We start from the raw sequence: 14,239 nt of genomic DNA on the forward strand, positions 1-14,239 counted from the left end.
GCAGCAGAACTGTGGCTCAGCTGCTCACTTCACAGCCAGATCATTTTATCTTTTTCTCAATTAAACAACTTTTTGCTCATAATTTCATGTTTTTCTTATGGTCATATTACATCTTCATTCAGATCATTTCAAAACTTAACCCTTTCAGTTAAAAATAGATCAGTTCTCTCAGTCTGGCCCGAACAGACCGTCGTACTCGGCAGTCTGGACACAAACAGCCTGGAGGACTTCAGATTCAGCAGAGAAACATTTAAAAGCTGAAAATAATTTGGTCATGAGAAACTTGGCTGTGCTTCATGTTTCTGTCAGAGTGAAACATCAGGAAAACGACATAATTAATCCACAATAACAATGTTCTAATATCCTTCCTACTGCCGGCTGCAGGAAGCTGCTCTGATCCAGGATCTGCTGCAGCACCAGAGACCAAACGTTCACTTTACTGTAGATGTATTTAAATTATGCAAATTAGTCTCTTTACAGTTCAGTCAGTTTATAAAAACACTTTCAGATTCACCAGTCAGTGATGCTCATATAAATGAATACTGGGAACAAAGAGACAGTTTAATGTCTTGTGCTTCACAGAAACCAGAACGTTTTCTAAAACCTGCTAAATATTCTCTCTAGTTTCAAAAATGGATATTTGAGGTAATCTGCATAAAAGCTTTGGGTTTTTGCTCCACTTTGTATAATTTCCTCTGTGAACGTCCCAGTTTGTGGAAGAGTTATTTGCTTCTATAATAAAGTAAAATAAACTGGTTTTTCTGACTTCTTGCCTCATTCATGGCGGCTCACCTGGTAGTTTATTAATCTGAGGTCAGTCACTTCAGATTTTTTTCTTTTATTTCAAATGTTCACTAAACTCAGGAAAAAACAGAAAACATTTTGGTTGATAAAAGTTTCCGGTGCAGCAAACACCAGAAACTGACCATTGACCTGACCTTTGACCTGACCTTTGACCTGATCTAAACTATGAAACATCTTCTCTCTGCGTCTGAGGAGCCTTTCTGCGGTTTTATTTCAATTCTTCCTGGTTTTAAATGGGGAAAATTATGAAGGAACAATAATGGTATAAAGAGAAACATAACGAGACGAAGAAACCCAGGATGTTTCTGCGTCACTGGTTGCCATGGCGATCCTCTTCTTCTCTGGGGAGCACTTAAGCACTTAAAGGGATAATTTATCAGTAAAACAAGAAAACGGACCAAAGCCGGTTAGAATCTGCTGTTTGCAGCACATGAACATGTTTCTGCTGTTTCTAAACAGAATCAGGTTAAAGATTCTTCAGAAACATTCAGCGAAGTTTAAAGTTTAGGAGTGTGTGCTCATCGCCTGCACCAGCAGGAGACTATCTGGAAACAATAGATCTACGTTGTGAAGCATAAATGTCCTGTGGAGAAAACTGGCAGTTCTGGGATTTACTTGGATTATTTTGGGCTTTTTATTGTCGTCAACAGAACATCATCACACTGAGGCAGAAAATATGATGCAAAATTTAAAACTGTAAAGTTTGAATGAGCCACTGAGCTGTAATCAAAGCTCTGTTATTTTCATGTTACTGTATGTGGAGTTATTTTTTAAATGTCTTCTAGTAAAATGTTTCCAAATATACTTTAATGTAAAGTTAAGAAGGAGGTGCATATTTTTTTAAATTGTAAAATTCATTTCATTTATTCCTTTGATAACTTATGAACAGGAGCAGACTAACGCTGCGTCCGCTTGTAAACTGATCAAATTAAAAATGGAGACTCCTTATGGAAAGGAAAACTTAGAACGATGTTTGTACGAATGTTAAGTTTTCCTCGTCTTGACGGACGCCATGTTGAAAACCGGACTTCTCTGACTTTAACTGGACCACTGTCAAACCAGCTCCGACTTCCAGTTTCCAAGATACACGGACACTTTATTCCCTACAGAGCGAAGCTCAAAGCCTCTGCAGAGGATTTTTATCCGTTTAAACGTTACTGGAAGAAAAGTGATTTTAACTCTTTAAAACGACCGTTTTTTACTTTTACTGTTTGGTATTTGCGTTTGCCAGAAGGGAGCCCGCCTCGTCTCTAAATCTAAATCAGAAAACATCTGAATCAACATCCTGTTGGTTCAGAAGTGAAAAACGAGCTGCACACAAACAGAGATCCCCCAGATCCGCGTCCTTTGTGCCGACTTTTCTTTCCTTCCCCTAAATGCCTCATTTAAATGACCTGAACTTTAAACACAAATCCTATGAAATTCTCCATGAAAGAAACGACCAGAACTTCTCCTTTATGCCTCACAGAGTTAAATTTATGGCTTCAACAGTCGTGTTATTCCAATAAGTCATCTGGATTTGATAATTCTCCAACAAAAGCTGCTTTTCATAAAGACCTGTTCAACAAATCTGAGCTCAAACGAAGGTCGTTCTGTTTCTGGATCCTGCAAGTCAAAAGACGAACTGAGTCTGAGGGGTAAAAACCGAAGCTTTGGTTTCTGTCGTCCACAGACGTGAACACATCGATGTTTGCAGACAAAGGAAACATTAATTCTGCTTTTATGGCTCCGAGCTCTAATTCAGGCGTCGTCCTCACCGGCGTTCAGACAAAAACTGTTTCTGTCTGACGTTTGACAGAACATCGCTTTTCTGCTCTTATTTCACACATGGACACACACGCACACGCACACACACACGCACACACACACACGCACACACACATACTCACACACACACACGCACACACACACGCACACACACATACTCACACACACACACGCACACACACATACTCACACACACGCACACGCACACACACATACTCACACACACACACGCACACACACATACTCACACACACGCACACGCACACACACATACTCACACACACACACGCACACACACATACTCACACACACACACGCACACACACATACACACACGCACACGCACACGCACACACACATACTCACACACACACACGCACACACACACGCACACACACATACTCACACACACACACGCACACACACATACTCACACACACGCACACGCACGCACACACACACACACACATGCACACAAGTCAAAGCAAATTACTGTGTTCATTACTGAGCTCGGCACTCTGATGTCTGAAGACCTCTAGAAAGTCACAAAAAGGTCTTTTTATCTTTTCAATTACACCTCAGAATGAAGGAGAGACTTTTGTTAAAGGAAAATGAATCCAGCGATGATGAGAGATGGACTCTGAAGCAGAGCAGCTCATAATTACATGCATCACATTTAATGAAAGGAGGAAGTGCTGGTGAGGCGTGATGGAGATCTCCTCTGTCTGCTGGTCCTGCTGGACCCGACAGCCTGCAGCAGAACCCGGTGGATGAGGCTGAGCCGCTCCGGTTCTGGACTGCTGCAAGCTCCTGAAACCGAGGCTGAGCTCAGAGATTGCATCAGGTGTTTCGGTGCATGAGAACATTTCTTTCCTTGCCTCATTTCTTCACACCTGAGAAATAATCCCAGAGATGCGTTCAGGGTTCTGATGTGACGCAGGAGAAACTTTTATCCAAAGTTTTCAGGTCCAGATTCAGACACTGGAGTCAAACAGATCAGACTCCCAGTTGGCTCAAGGTTTAGCTCGGCTCGTCAGTCCAGAGTCTGAACCTCTGATGCTCATTGACCAGGTTGGATGTGAAAATCCTTCAGCTGAACTTTCACATGTTGTCCTTACTCTGGTTCTGCAGCACCAACCTGACTGGGTCGAGCCCCGTTTCCTCTTTCCAGGCCACCAGCTGCTGTTTCCATTCCACAGAATTGTATAAATTGGAATTACAAAAATAATTAAATTTAACAGAAACACGGCTGTGCTAGGATCAGGTGTTTTTTTGGATCAGGTGTTTTTTTGGATCAGGTGTTTTTTTGGATCAGGTGATTTTTTGGATCAGGTGTTTTTTTGGATCAGGTGATTTTTTTGGATCAGGTGTTTTTTTGGATCAGGTGTTTTTTTGGATCAGGTGATTTTTTGGATCAGGTGTTTTTTTGGATCAGGTGTTTTTTTGGATCAGGTGTTTTTTTGGATCAGGTGTTTTTTTGGATCAGGTGTTTTTTTGGATCAGGTGTTTTTTTGGATCAGGTGTTTTTTTTGGATCAGGTGTTTTTTTGGATCAGGTGTTTTTTTTGGATCAGGTGTTTTTTTGGATCAGGTGTTTTTTTGGATCAGGTGATTTTTTGGATCAGGTGTTTTTTTTGGATCAGGTGTTTTTTTTTGTGGCTGTACTGAAATGAGTGTATTTTCCAAAACTGCAATGGAAATACTTATTGTCACATGATCAACAACCAGGAAGGTGTTGGATGTTGGTCCTGCATGTTTTTAATCCCTTATTGAGTGACTTTAACTGTGTTTGAAAGTATTTTTTCAATATTAATAAATTCTGTGTTAATTAGTGTAAACTGGACTGTTGGCCAGAATTTCCCTTTGGACAAGCAAAACTTTAATATTTTTACTCTTTATCCCTTAACATTATTTTTGCGTAGTAGAAAAATAAAAAGTGTCGTTTTTCCTCCACTCTGATAAACATTGAAGGTTTTTTTCACTTAATCTTAACAAGATGCTTCTTGGTCATTCCAGGCTGAAATTACACCTTCAGGCATAAAAACTGTTATCAATCATGCAGCAGGTAGCCGTTGCCATAGATACAAGAATATTCCATTGATTTGCCCTGATGTGAGCCCGTTTTAATCGGGTTCTGATCACTGTCAGCTGGGTCCGGCTCTGCTGCTCATCCAAACAGAACCGCTCCTGTTAACACGACACACACTCACCAGAGTGGCTGTAATTGGCCCCATGCTGATTGCAAAAGTATTCAGGAAAATTATACACATTACAGGATGAAGTCCTCAGCTGGAAGCCAGAGCAGAAAGGTGCAGAAACCTCCAGAAGAGGCTCTTCATGCTGATGAAAGGAAGTGGTAATTTTCTCAACAACTTATAATAACTCGCATGTTCTCCTTTTTTCCTTTTCTCTTATTTTTCATCTGGTTCTGACCTCAGAGGAGGGAAGCTGAAGCGTTTTTGTCCTGGTCAGACAGAAACTGGAGCATCAGTGACCTTCCTGTTATCAGACAGCAGGTGTCAGTGATGATGTCACCGCGTCGGCCATCATGCCTGAGCAGCGCCGATAACTCAGCATGACTCAGAAAAGTCCAGCTGCACTCGAACGTTTCATCGTCTGCTGGCGTCACCGATAACGCTGCTTTGAGCTCAGTGTTTAAAGGCGGGACCCATCGGGGTCCCGGTGGGACCCAGGGGGAACGGTTCCCCGGTGGGACCCAGAGGGAACGGTTCTCCGGTGGGACCCAGGGGGAACGGTTCTCCGGTGGGACCCCCGTTGGGACCCAGAGGGAACCGTTCCCCAGTGGGACCCAGGGGGAACGGTTCTCCGGTGGGACCCAGGGGGAACGGTTCTCCGGTGGGACCCCCGTTGGGACCCAGAGGGAACCGTTCCCCGGTGGGACCCCTCAGTGGGAACGGTTCCCTCTGAACTCTTCACTTTTCTGCTTCCTGTTTTTTCCAGTTGACAGTTGTTGGTTCAGGTCTGAAACATCAGGTGTCAAACTCAGTTTCACCGAGGGCCACTTCAGCATATTGGCCCCCCTCAATGGGCCACATTGACGGTACAGATCAGGAGGGCATCCCTGCTAAAACACCCCAGACAAAAGGTTGACTTCCCTCATTCAGGTCTGTAGAGGCTTATAATGAGTCAATGGTCCAGGTGTGTTAGAGAAGGAACCATCTGAAGCTGCAGATGGTAGCTCTGGAAAACTAGACTTGGGCAGCCCTAGCATAAATGTATAAAAATACAATGTTAAAAATAAATTAAACACCTCATATTGTTAAATAACTGATTTTATGTATTGAAGTTTTAAATATTACATTTGAGTTTCCATGGATGTAAAATTACTGCTCAGTTTAAAAATTACAATATTTAAATCAGTGTTTAAAGGTAAGCAAGCAAATAATAAAAACAAGTCACATGGGCAGACATTATAGACTTTACGCAAAGATTTAGTCTCAGAGGCAACTGAAACCAATTAATTAAAAATCCTTTCTGAATATCATCTCTGAACTAAATCCGTCTTTCTGACCGGAGCTGACGGCATGTTGAAGAGTTATGGACCGGACGCTTTGGAGCGTCTGGTTAGGAAGCGCATTACAAACCTGTGGTTGAAATGTAGTTTGTAGTCAATTCATGCTCAAAACCTATTTTAAGTCAATCATCAGCCTATAAAATGCTGGGGGGCCACATGTGGTCCGCGGGCCTTGAGTTTGACACATGTGCCTTAAAGTTTCAGAGTTCTGCGAATGAAGGCAGTTTGAGCAGGCAGAACTGGGCCGATCAGTACGACACATTCACTGACGTTTTAGACATTTGCCTTAAAGAGAACATTGCTTTACCTGGAAAAACATTCAGAAAATGTTCCCATGTAGCAGCTGACGTCAGTCGTCAGTGAAGTGAGGAAGTATTGAATGAAACCCTGGGAGGGTTTCTGCTAACAGAAGAGCTGAGCTTTTCCTCCGAGGTGGAGGAGCCTTGAGGCAGTTCCTCCATGTTTCCAGGGAGTCGTGAACGTTGTGTTCCTGACCTTTACGTTCGGCTCGCCTGCTGTATGCTCAGGCTGTCATGTTCAGCTATGACTCCGTTTTGTTTCCAGGATTTATCCCTCAGGATCCCAGAGCAGGCTGAATGGAAAGCAAAGGGATAAAGTCAGACACTCAGGAGAAAAATAGTAAAAACAGCAAAAGTTCAGTTTTCTCTGAGATGTGGGGGTTTGGAGGAAAAAATAACAGGAAGGCGGCAGATTCAGCAATCAGTAAGAGAAAAGAGATCACAAGTCATTAGATTTTACTGAGGAGCTGATGATGCTGATGTTTCAGAGCATTTACTTTAAAACGTCTCACATCCTAAAGGATTCAGGTTGAATTTTCTCCAGATCTGAAACTCGCTGATTGAGTTCAGCAATCATCCACGTTCCACATTCAGGCTATTTTAGAAGTTTCACTCCTGCAGGTCGATCGTGAAACGACACCTGAAAGCTGTGACTGATGAGCCGTCGGCCGATTCATCTTCTGACCCATAAATCACCCCGTGCCTCGTTCAGGTGGAGCAGATGCTGCAGATTGCTGCTGGTTGCTGCAGGTTGCTGGTGGTTGCTGCTGGTTGCTGCAGGTTGCTGGTGGTTGCTGCAGGTTGCTGCAGGTTGCTGGTTGCTGCAGGCTGCTGCTGGTTGCTGCAGGTTGCTGGTGGTTGCTGCTGGTTGCTGCAGGTTGCTGGTGGTTGCTGCAGGTTGCTGCAGGTTGCTGCAGGTTGCTGGTTGCTGCAGGTTGCTGCAGATTGCTGCAGGTTGCTGCTGGTTGCTGCAGGTTGCTGCTGGTTGCTGCAGGTTGCTGGTTGCTGCAGGTTGCTGCAGATTGCTGCAGGTTGCTGCTGGTTGCTGCTGGTTGCTGCAGGTTGCTGTAGGTTGCAGGTTGCTGCAGGTTGCTGTAGGTTGCTGCAGGTTGCTGCTGGTTGCTGCAGGTTGCTGCAGGTTGCTGTAGGTTGCTGTAGGTTGCAGGTTGCTGCAGGTTGCTGCTGGTTGCTGCAGGTTGCTGTAGGTTGCTGTAGGTTGCTGTAGGTTGCAGGTTGTTGCAGGTTGCTGCAGGTTGCTGCTGGTTGCTGCTGGTTGCTGCTGGTTGTTGCAGGTTGCTGCTGGTTGCTGCTGGTTGTTGCAGGTTGCTGCAGGTTGCTGCTGGTTGCTGCTGGTTGTTGCAGGTTGCTGCAGGTTGCTGGTTGCTGCTGGTTGCTGCAGGTTGCTGGTTGCTGCAGGTTGCTGGTTGCTGCAGGTTGCTGGTTGCTGCAGGTTGCTGCAGGTTGCTGTAGGTTGCTGCAGGTTGCTGGTTGCTGGTTGCTGCAGGTTGCTGCAGGTTGCTGGTTGCTGCAGGTTGCTGCAGGTTGCTGGTGGTTGCTGCTGGTTGCTGCAGGTTGCTGCAGGTTGCTGGTGGTTGCTGGTGGTTGCTGCAGGTTGCTGGTGGTTGCTGCTGGTTGCTGGTGGTTGCTGCTGGTTGCTGCAGGTTGCTGCAGGTTGCTGCAGGTTGCAGGTTGCTGCAGGTTGCTGCTGGTTGCTGGTGGTTGCTGGTTGCTGCAGGTTGCTGCTGGTTACTGGTGGTTGCTGCAGATTGCTGCAGGTTGCTGCTGGTTGCTGCAGGTTGCTGGTTGCTGCAGGTTGCTGCAGATTGCTGCAGGTTGCTGCTGGTTGCTGCTGGTTGCTGCAGGTTGCTGTAGGTTGCAGGTTGCTGCAGGTTGCTGTAGGTTGCTGCAGGTTGCTGCTGGTTGCTGCAGGTTGCTGTAGGTTGCTGTAGGTTGCTGTAGGTTGCAGGTTGCTGCAGGTTGCTGCTGGTTGCTGCAGGTTGCTGTAGGTTGCTGTAGGTTGCTGTAGGTTGCAGGTTGTTGCAGGTTGCTGCAGGTTGCTGCTGGTTGCTGCTGGTTGCTGCTGGTTGTTGCAGGTTGCTGCTGGTTGCTGCTGGTTGTTGCAGGTTGCTGCAGGTTGCTGCTGGTTGCTGCTGGTTGTTGCAGGTTGCTGGTTGCTGCTGGTTGCTGCAGGTTGCTGGTTGCTGGAGGTTGCTGCAGGTTGCTGCAGGTTGCTGGTTGCTGCAGGTTGCTGGTTGCTGCAGGTTGCTGCAGGTTGCTGTAGGTTGCTGCAGGTTGCTGGTTGCTGGTTGCTGCAGGTTGCTGCAGGTTGCTGGTTGCTGCAGGTTGCTGCAGGTTGCTGGTGGTTGCTGCTGGTTGCTGCAGGTTGCTGGTGGTTGCTGCTGGTTGCTGCAGGTTGCTGGTGGTTGCTGCTGGTTGCTGGTGGTTGCTGCTGGTTGCTGCAGGTTGCAGGTTGCTGCAGGTTGCTGCTGGTTGCTGGTGGTTGCTGGTTGCTGCAGGTTGCTGCTGGTTACTGGTGGTTGCTGCAGGTTGCTGCAGGTTGCTGGTTGCTGCAGGTTGCTGCAGATTGCTGCAGGTTGCTGGTTGCTGCAGGTTGCTGCAGGTTGCTGGTTGCTGCAGGTTGCTGCAGGTTGCTGCAGGTTGCTGGTTGCTGCAGGTTGCTGGTTGCTGCAGGTTGCTGGTTGCTGCCGGTTGCTGGTTGCTGCAGGTTGCTGCAAGTTGCTGTAGGCTGCTGGTTGCTGCAGGTTGCTGGTTGCTGCAGGTTGCTGGTTGCTGCAGGTTGCTGGTTGCTGCTGGTTGCTGGTTGCTGCAGGTTGCTGCAGGTTGCTGTAGGCTGCTGGTTGCTGCAGGTTGCTGCAGGTTGCTGCAGGTTGCTGGTTGCTGCAGGTTGCAGGTTGCTGGTTGCTTACAGATGCAGTTCCTCTCTAATGAAGAAAAGCCTTTCAGTGCAGATGTTCAGTGGCTCTTCAAGGAGCTTCAGGATGGAGGACGATAAACTAGCAGCTGCTGTTTTGTGGCGACTGAAGCCGTTGTAATGGGAGTGGAGGGAATTCCTCCATTTTAATGAACTGACCTCTGCTCCCCTCTGGTTCCCGGTCCAGCTGAACCCGCCGGCCCTGCTGAGCATGCCCCGGAGCCCCACCTCCAGCGAGGATGAGATGGCCCAGAGCTTTTCCGACTACTCCGATGACGGCGCCTCTGACAGCTCCCGGGAGGAAACCATCTACGAGACGATAAGGGCGACCGCCGAGCCGCCACAGAACCACATGGACGACATCCAGTCCAACTCACTGGTGATCCGGGTCCTCATCCCCGACCTGCAGCAGACGGTGAGCAGCAGTTAGGATTTATGACTCCAAACTGAAACATGAACTGTTTATTTTTACACATGGAGTCCAGAGAGGCTGTTCGGTTGTCAGTCCAGATCTGAGTGTTTTTATCCAACTGCATCATTTTCTCCTCCTTTCATAATAAAATGCTTTAATATTCTCAGCAGCAGGTATTTACCTTGGCTGCTTTCAGAAAGCAAAATAGAAGAATATGAATATTTTAAATATTATCCAAAGTGATTAATGCTCCTGTTCTTCACCTCCAGATCTTCTGTTGTTGTGGATAAACGGGTTTATCGGTTCTCCACACTTTCTGAGGCTTTCATAGTATTTAGACTTTTGATGCTTTTTCCCTCAGTTTGTACCTGATCCTGCAGGAACAACTTGGAGCCGTTTGTCTCTGCACGCACACACACACACACACACACACACACACACACACGCACACACACACACACACAACCACACACACACACACACACACACACACACACACACACACACACGCACACACATGCACACACATGCACACACACACACACACACCTGTCCTTTTACCACTGGACAATAGAATGTCCTTCTAAAATCTTTTCTTTTGTTTTTTGTTTTTTCAGTGCACAGTGACTCATGGGATCATTTCTGGATTTTAGAGCCCATCTCACTGCTGCCCCAGTTTAGCTCAAAAACACAACTTTTATTTTCACAGACAGAAAATGTGAATATTTCCCTAAATGTCCCGAACAGCTGAAATCTTTGTAAATAATAATGATGGATGTTTAAGCTTCAGCTCTGGGTTTGTTCCTGTTTCACACAGACGTTACTCGTGTCCAGTTTATCTGCTGGAGATAAATTTATTAAGGTTTGAATCTTTTTTTTCTTCTTCCACTTATTGCCTGAATTCGCATCAAGTTGTGTAAGAAATCTTAATATTTGTGTTTTTAATGTCAGTCAGATGCTAAACTAACTTAGTTTGAATATTTCTCCTCAGTTATTTTGGTGTTGTGCTCATTGGTGACTGTTGGTTTGTGTTTGGTTTTATGGATGCAGCTGCTCTGCAGGAGGATTCCCTGCTCCTCCGTCCGTCTGGAAGATGCTGATGTGTTTTGATGTTTGGCTCTTTGGCATTTCAGACAAATCAGTGACGCCTTTAACAAACTGGTGTAATTAAAGTAAAGGGTTGTGTGAGTAAAACTGATGTTTTTCCAGATGGTAAGGTGTTTTTTTTTTTTTTTTGCTGTCTCACATGTTCACGGTTCTTATTTTATGCTGCGTGATCTCAGCAGAGTCTCAGCTCACTGCAGCTGCCTCCTCTCAGCTTCTTATTTACTCCTGAACTCTCAGAAACATTCAACTGGATCAGATATAAAAAAACAAGAGAAATGTGAACAAATCCACTTCCTTTGTTCATCAGTAAGTTATTTTTGCAGCACTGATAAACATCTCTAATTAGTCCTCTCCCCGTTTCTCTTCATATTAACGTAACTTCTGGCCGTTCGAATGCTGATGCTAATTATCGGCTTCTGAAAGACACTCCTAGATTTTTTTAAATCGTCACATTATTTTCTCACCTCCTTGTATTCAGATGTGAAGACTTTAATGAGGTGTGACCAACAGGATCCACGTTGCCTCGTTTCCCCGATGAAACGCAGAGGAGTGTGAATCATGAGTGGGAGACATGTGGTGTAGTTTTTAATTTTAATGCCAAGTGAAATGTCTGATCGTAAGCAGAGGGGAAGGTTTATTATTTATTACGTCATCCTGTTTGCAGGTTTTAATGCAGCATCTGAAGTCTGCAATAAATGATCATAATTTATGCATATTTTGATTTTTATACATGCATTATATTTATTATTTTGTGAACAAACTTATTTGCGTCTGATTTTAATTGTGCTTCTTATTTAATGGAATCATTACAATTGCAAAATTGTGTTTTTTTGTCGTTAGCAGAATATTGACAAAGTTTTGTACATTTGTGATGGAAATGCAGCTTCTGAAGAGTCTGGGTTTGTTGGCAGGCTGAGTTCTGGCTGCGAAATAAAACACCTGAGATCAGTGAGTGAAACATGATATGATCAGGTGAAATTAGAGCTCAGAAGCAGAACTGAAACATCGAACAGCTGAATCACCTGCCAGCTGTTGCCTTTATGAAACACGTTGAAACCTGCAGCCACAGCGATGCAGCATGTGGCTGCATGCTGCATCCTCTGGCTGTACAGGAGCTGACATGTGGCGGATGCAGTAGTTGATGCTGACGCGTGGCCGATGCCGGCCTTGCTGCAGCTCTGGTTTGGACGGGTTCTGGTCGTTGGGATGGAGAAACGTGTCATCCTGCTTGTGGCTGCCTCACAGCTCTGAGATAAACCTTGTTTTCCACCTGGATGCTGTTTTTCCTTTCACATCTTTTCACTCTTGTTGTGAAACCTAAAAGTACAGACAAACACACACACACACACACACACACACACACACACACACACTAGCAGCTGCTACAGAGACCTGAGAAAAGGGTTTGTGTAAATAAGAGCGGAGTGGTTTGTGTTGCTCTGCGCTGACCCTGAGCTGACCTCCTGAAGCTCCTGGAATCAGTGAGGATTTGTTGTGTGAAACATGTTTGTATGAACACATGTGCTGTGCGCTGCTTCACATGTGCTCTGACCGCTCTGTGGTGCTGCTGGATCTCAGCATGAAGTGGAGCCATCCACTCAGAAATCAGCTGAATAATTCAGGCCAGCATGAACTCTGCAGTACATGTGACTCCAACTCCAGCTGCCATCGACTCATGCAGCTGTTTTCTAGAGTTTGTATTTTTCACAGATGATCAAACCCTTCATAACGGCTTCAGATCTGCTTTGTGTTTGAGTTGCATAAGCCAACAAATCGCTTCAGGTTTGTGTCTGTTCGTCTTGCACCGTAGAATCCACCTGTGCAAAGGAATTCAGGCAAGTCAAAGAAATGACTATTAACTTATCTATTGAGAATTACATTTTAGTAAATATTCTGCCCATGCAGACTAAACTATGCAGACACTCTGTCTGCACCAATGAAGGTGCATTAAACCTCTGAGCTTCTCCCTGATTGGTCTGCTGGTTCCTCGGTCTTCCTGCTTGTTCTCTGAAAAACGACTGAGACTTTAGTAGAAACGTCTGCAGAATAAATCGCACAGCTGGACTTTGATCACACAGTTTCATTTTTAAGATAACTGGTTGCACCTGATTTAATTTAGGAGTTTCAGAATGAAGGGGTATAAATATAAATACCTGCCACACTTTATAGATATTCTTGTCCTTTCACTTAACAACTGTTTATCACTATGTGTTGGTCTGTCAGGTAAAACTGATCCGGTCCTCAAGTCTGATAACTTTCTTTCCCTCGTTTCAGTGTCTTTAGTTTTACTGCTGCTTGTTTTATTTCATCTCAACGATAAAGAGGTTTATCTTTTTAAAGTGTCGCTTTTTGCAAGTTTCTAAACTCCAGTTCTGTCCTTCATACTGCTACCACATGTCATAAAAAGCTGTTCATTAAAACCTAAAGCATGTCTCTAATGAAGCTGCTGTTTGTGGCTGAGGAGGAAACAATAATGGAAAGCGATTTAAATTTACGCCTCTGTCTCGACCCGACCGGATCCAGACATCTGCTTCGTCCTCGTCCCGGAGTCTGCCCTCTTCCTGCCAGGAGATGGGATTATCCAGGCGGCTCGCGCTGCAGACGCCCAGCAGCAGCACATCCAGCTGGAAACGCTCTGGAATGCCGCTGATCCTCCCACATGCAGGCCAGGGCAGGAAGCCGCCATTGTGTGTCTGTTTCACTTCGAGCTGAAAGCAGGACCGGCGAGTGGGCCAGAGAGGTTCTGTCAGCTACACCCTTAGTGACCCGCCAGTGTGCAAAGTGACCGTCACTGGCTCCGTTCACAGGAACTGGGACTGGCTGGACGTGTTGGCTGGTCCTACTGGGCCTCATGTTGCAGAAACACTAAATATTACCAAGTATTTGTGTCCAGTTTCTAGTGAAAATGTCTCATTACACTTAACATTAGACAAAACTATGACGGCCCATCAGGGTGACTGTAGATGGAAACAACAGGAACACATTTCTGCCAAAAAACTTTGAGATTAATCACAAAAATTTCCTAGAAAATTTATTTTCAAAAGTCGAAAAGTTTTAACTTTTGAAACCAAGAAATTTCAAAGTTTTATTTTCTAGAAATTTACATGGGAAATATAATAAGTAAAATAATCTGTGGAACTATAATTTTTTCATCAATATTAAGGAATTATTGACTTAAAAGAAGCTCAGTTATCCTCCTGAAAAGAAACCTGATGGATAGTTTTGTCTCAGTTGAAGTGAACTAAGATATTTGCAGTAGAAACTAGACTCAAATACTTGGTATGGTTTTGTATTTTTGTTCTGTGGATACAGAGTTTTGTGGAAAAGTCTTTGCCCCCTTGCAGGTTTTTTCCGTTTTCCATCCCTGTTTATTTTAGCTGAATA

The 14,239-nt window shown here is 45.0% G+C and overlaps 1 protein-coding gene across 1 annotated transcript in view; it reads left to right on the forward strand.

Moving 5' to 3' along the window:
• The window catches only part of LOC106908612 (SH3 and multiple ankyrin repeat domains protein 2-like), a 164,902-nt gene that overhangs the window by 34,793 nt on the left and 115,870 nt on the right, over positions 1–14,239 (forward strand). The window contains exon 3 of the mRNA XM_088004520.1: positions 9,524–9,751. Within this exon, the coding sequence (XP_087860646.1) occupies positions 9,524–9,751 (228 nt within the window). The remainder of the gene's footprint in view (positions 1–9,523; positions 9,752–14,239) is intronic.

This window comes from Poecilia mexicana, unplaced genomic scaffold (assembly GCF_051168715.1).
Source record: "Poecilia mexicana isolate PSO_F unplaced genomic scaffold, ASM5116871v1 scaffold_3, whole genome shotgun sequence".
NCBI lineage: Eukaryota > Metazoa > Chordata > Actinopteri > Cyprinodontiformes > Poeciliidae > Poecilia > Poecilia mexicana.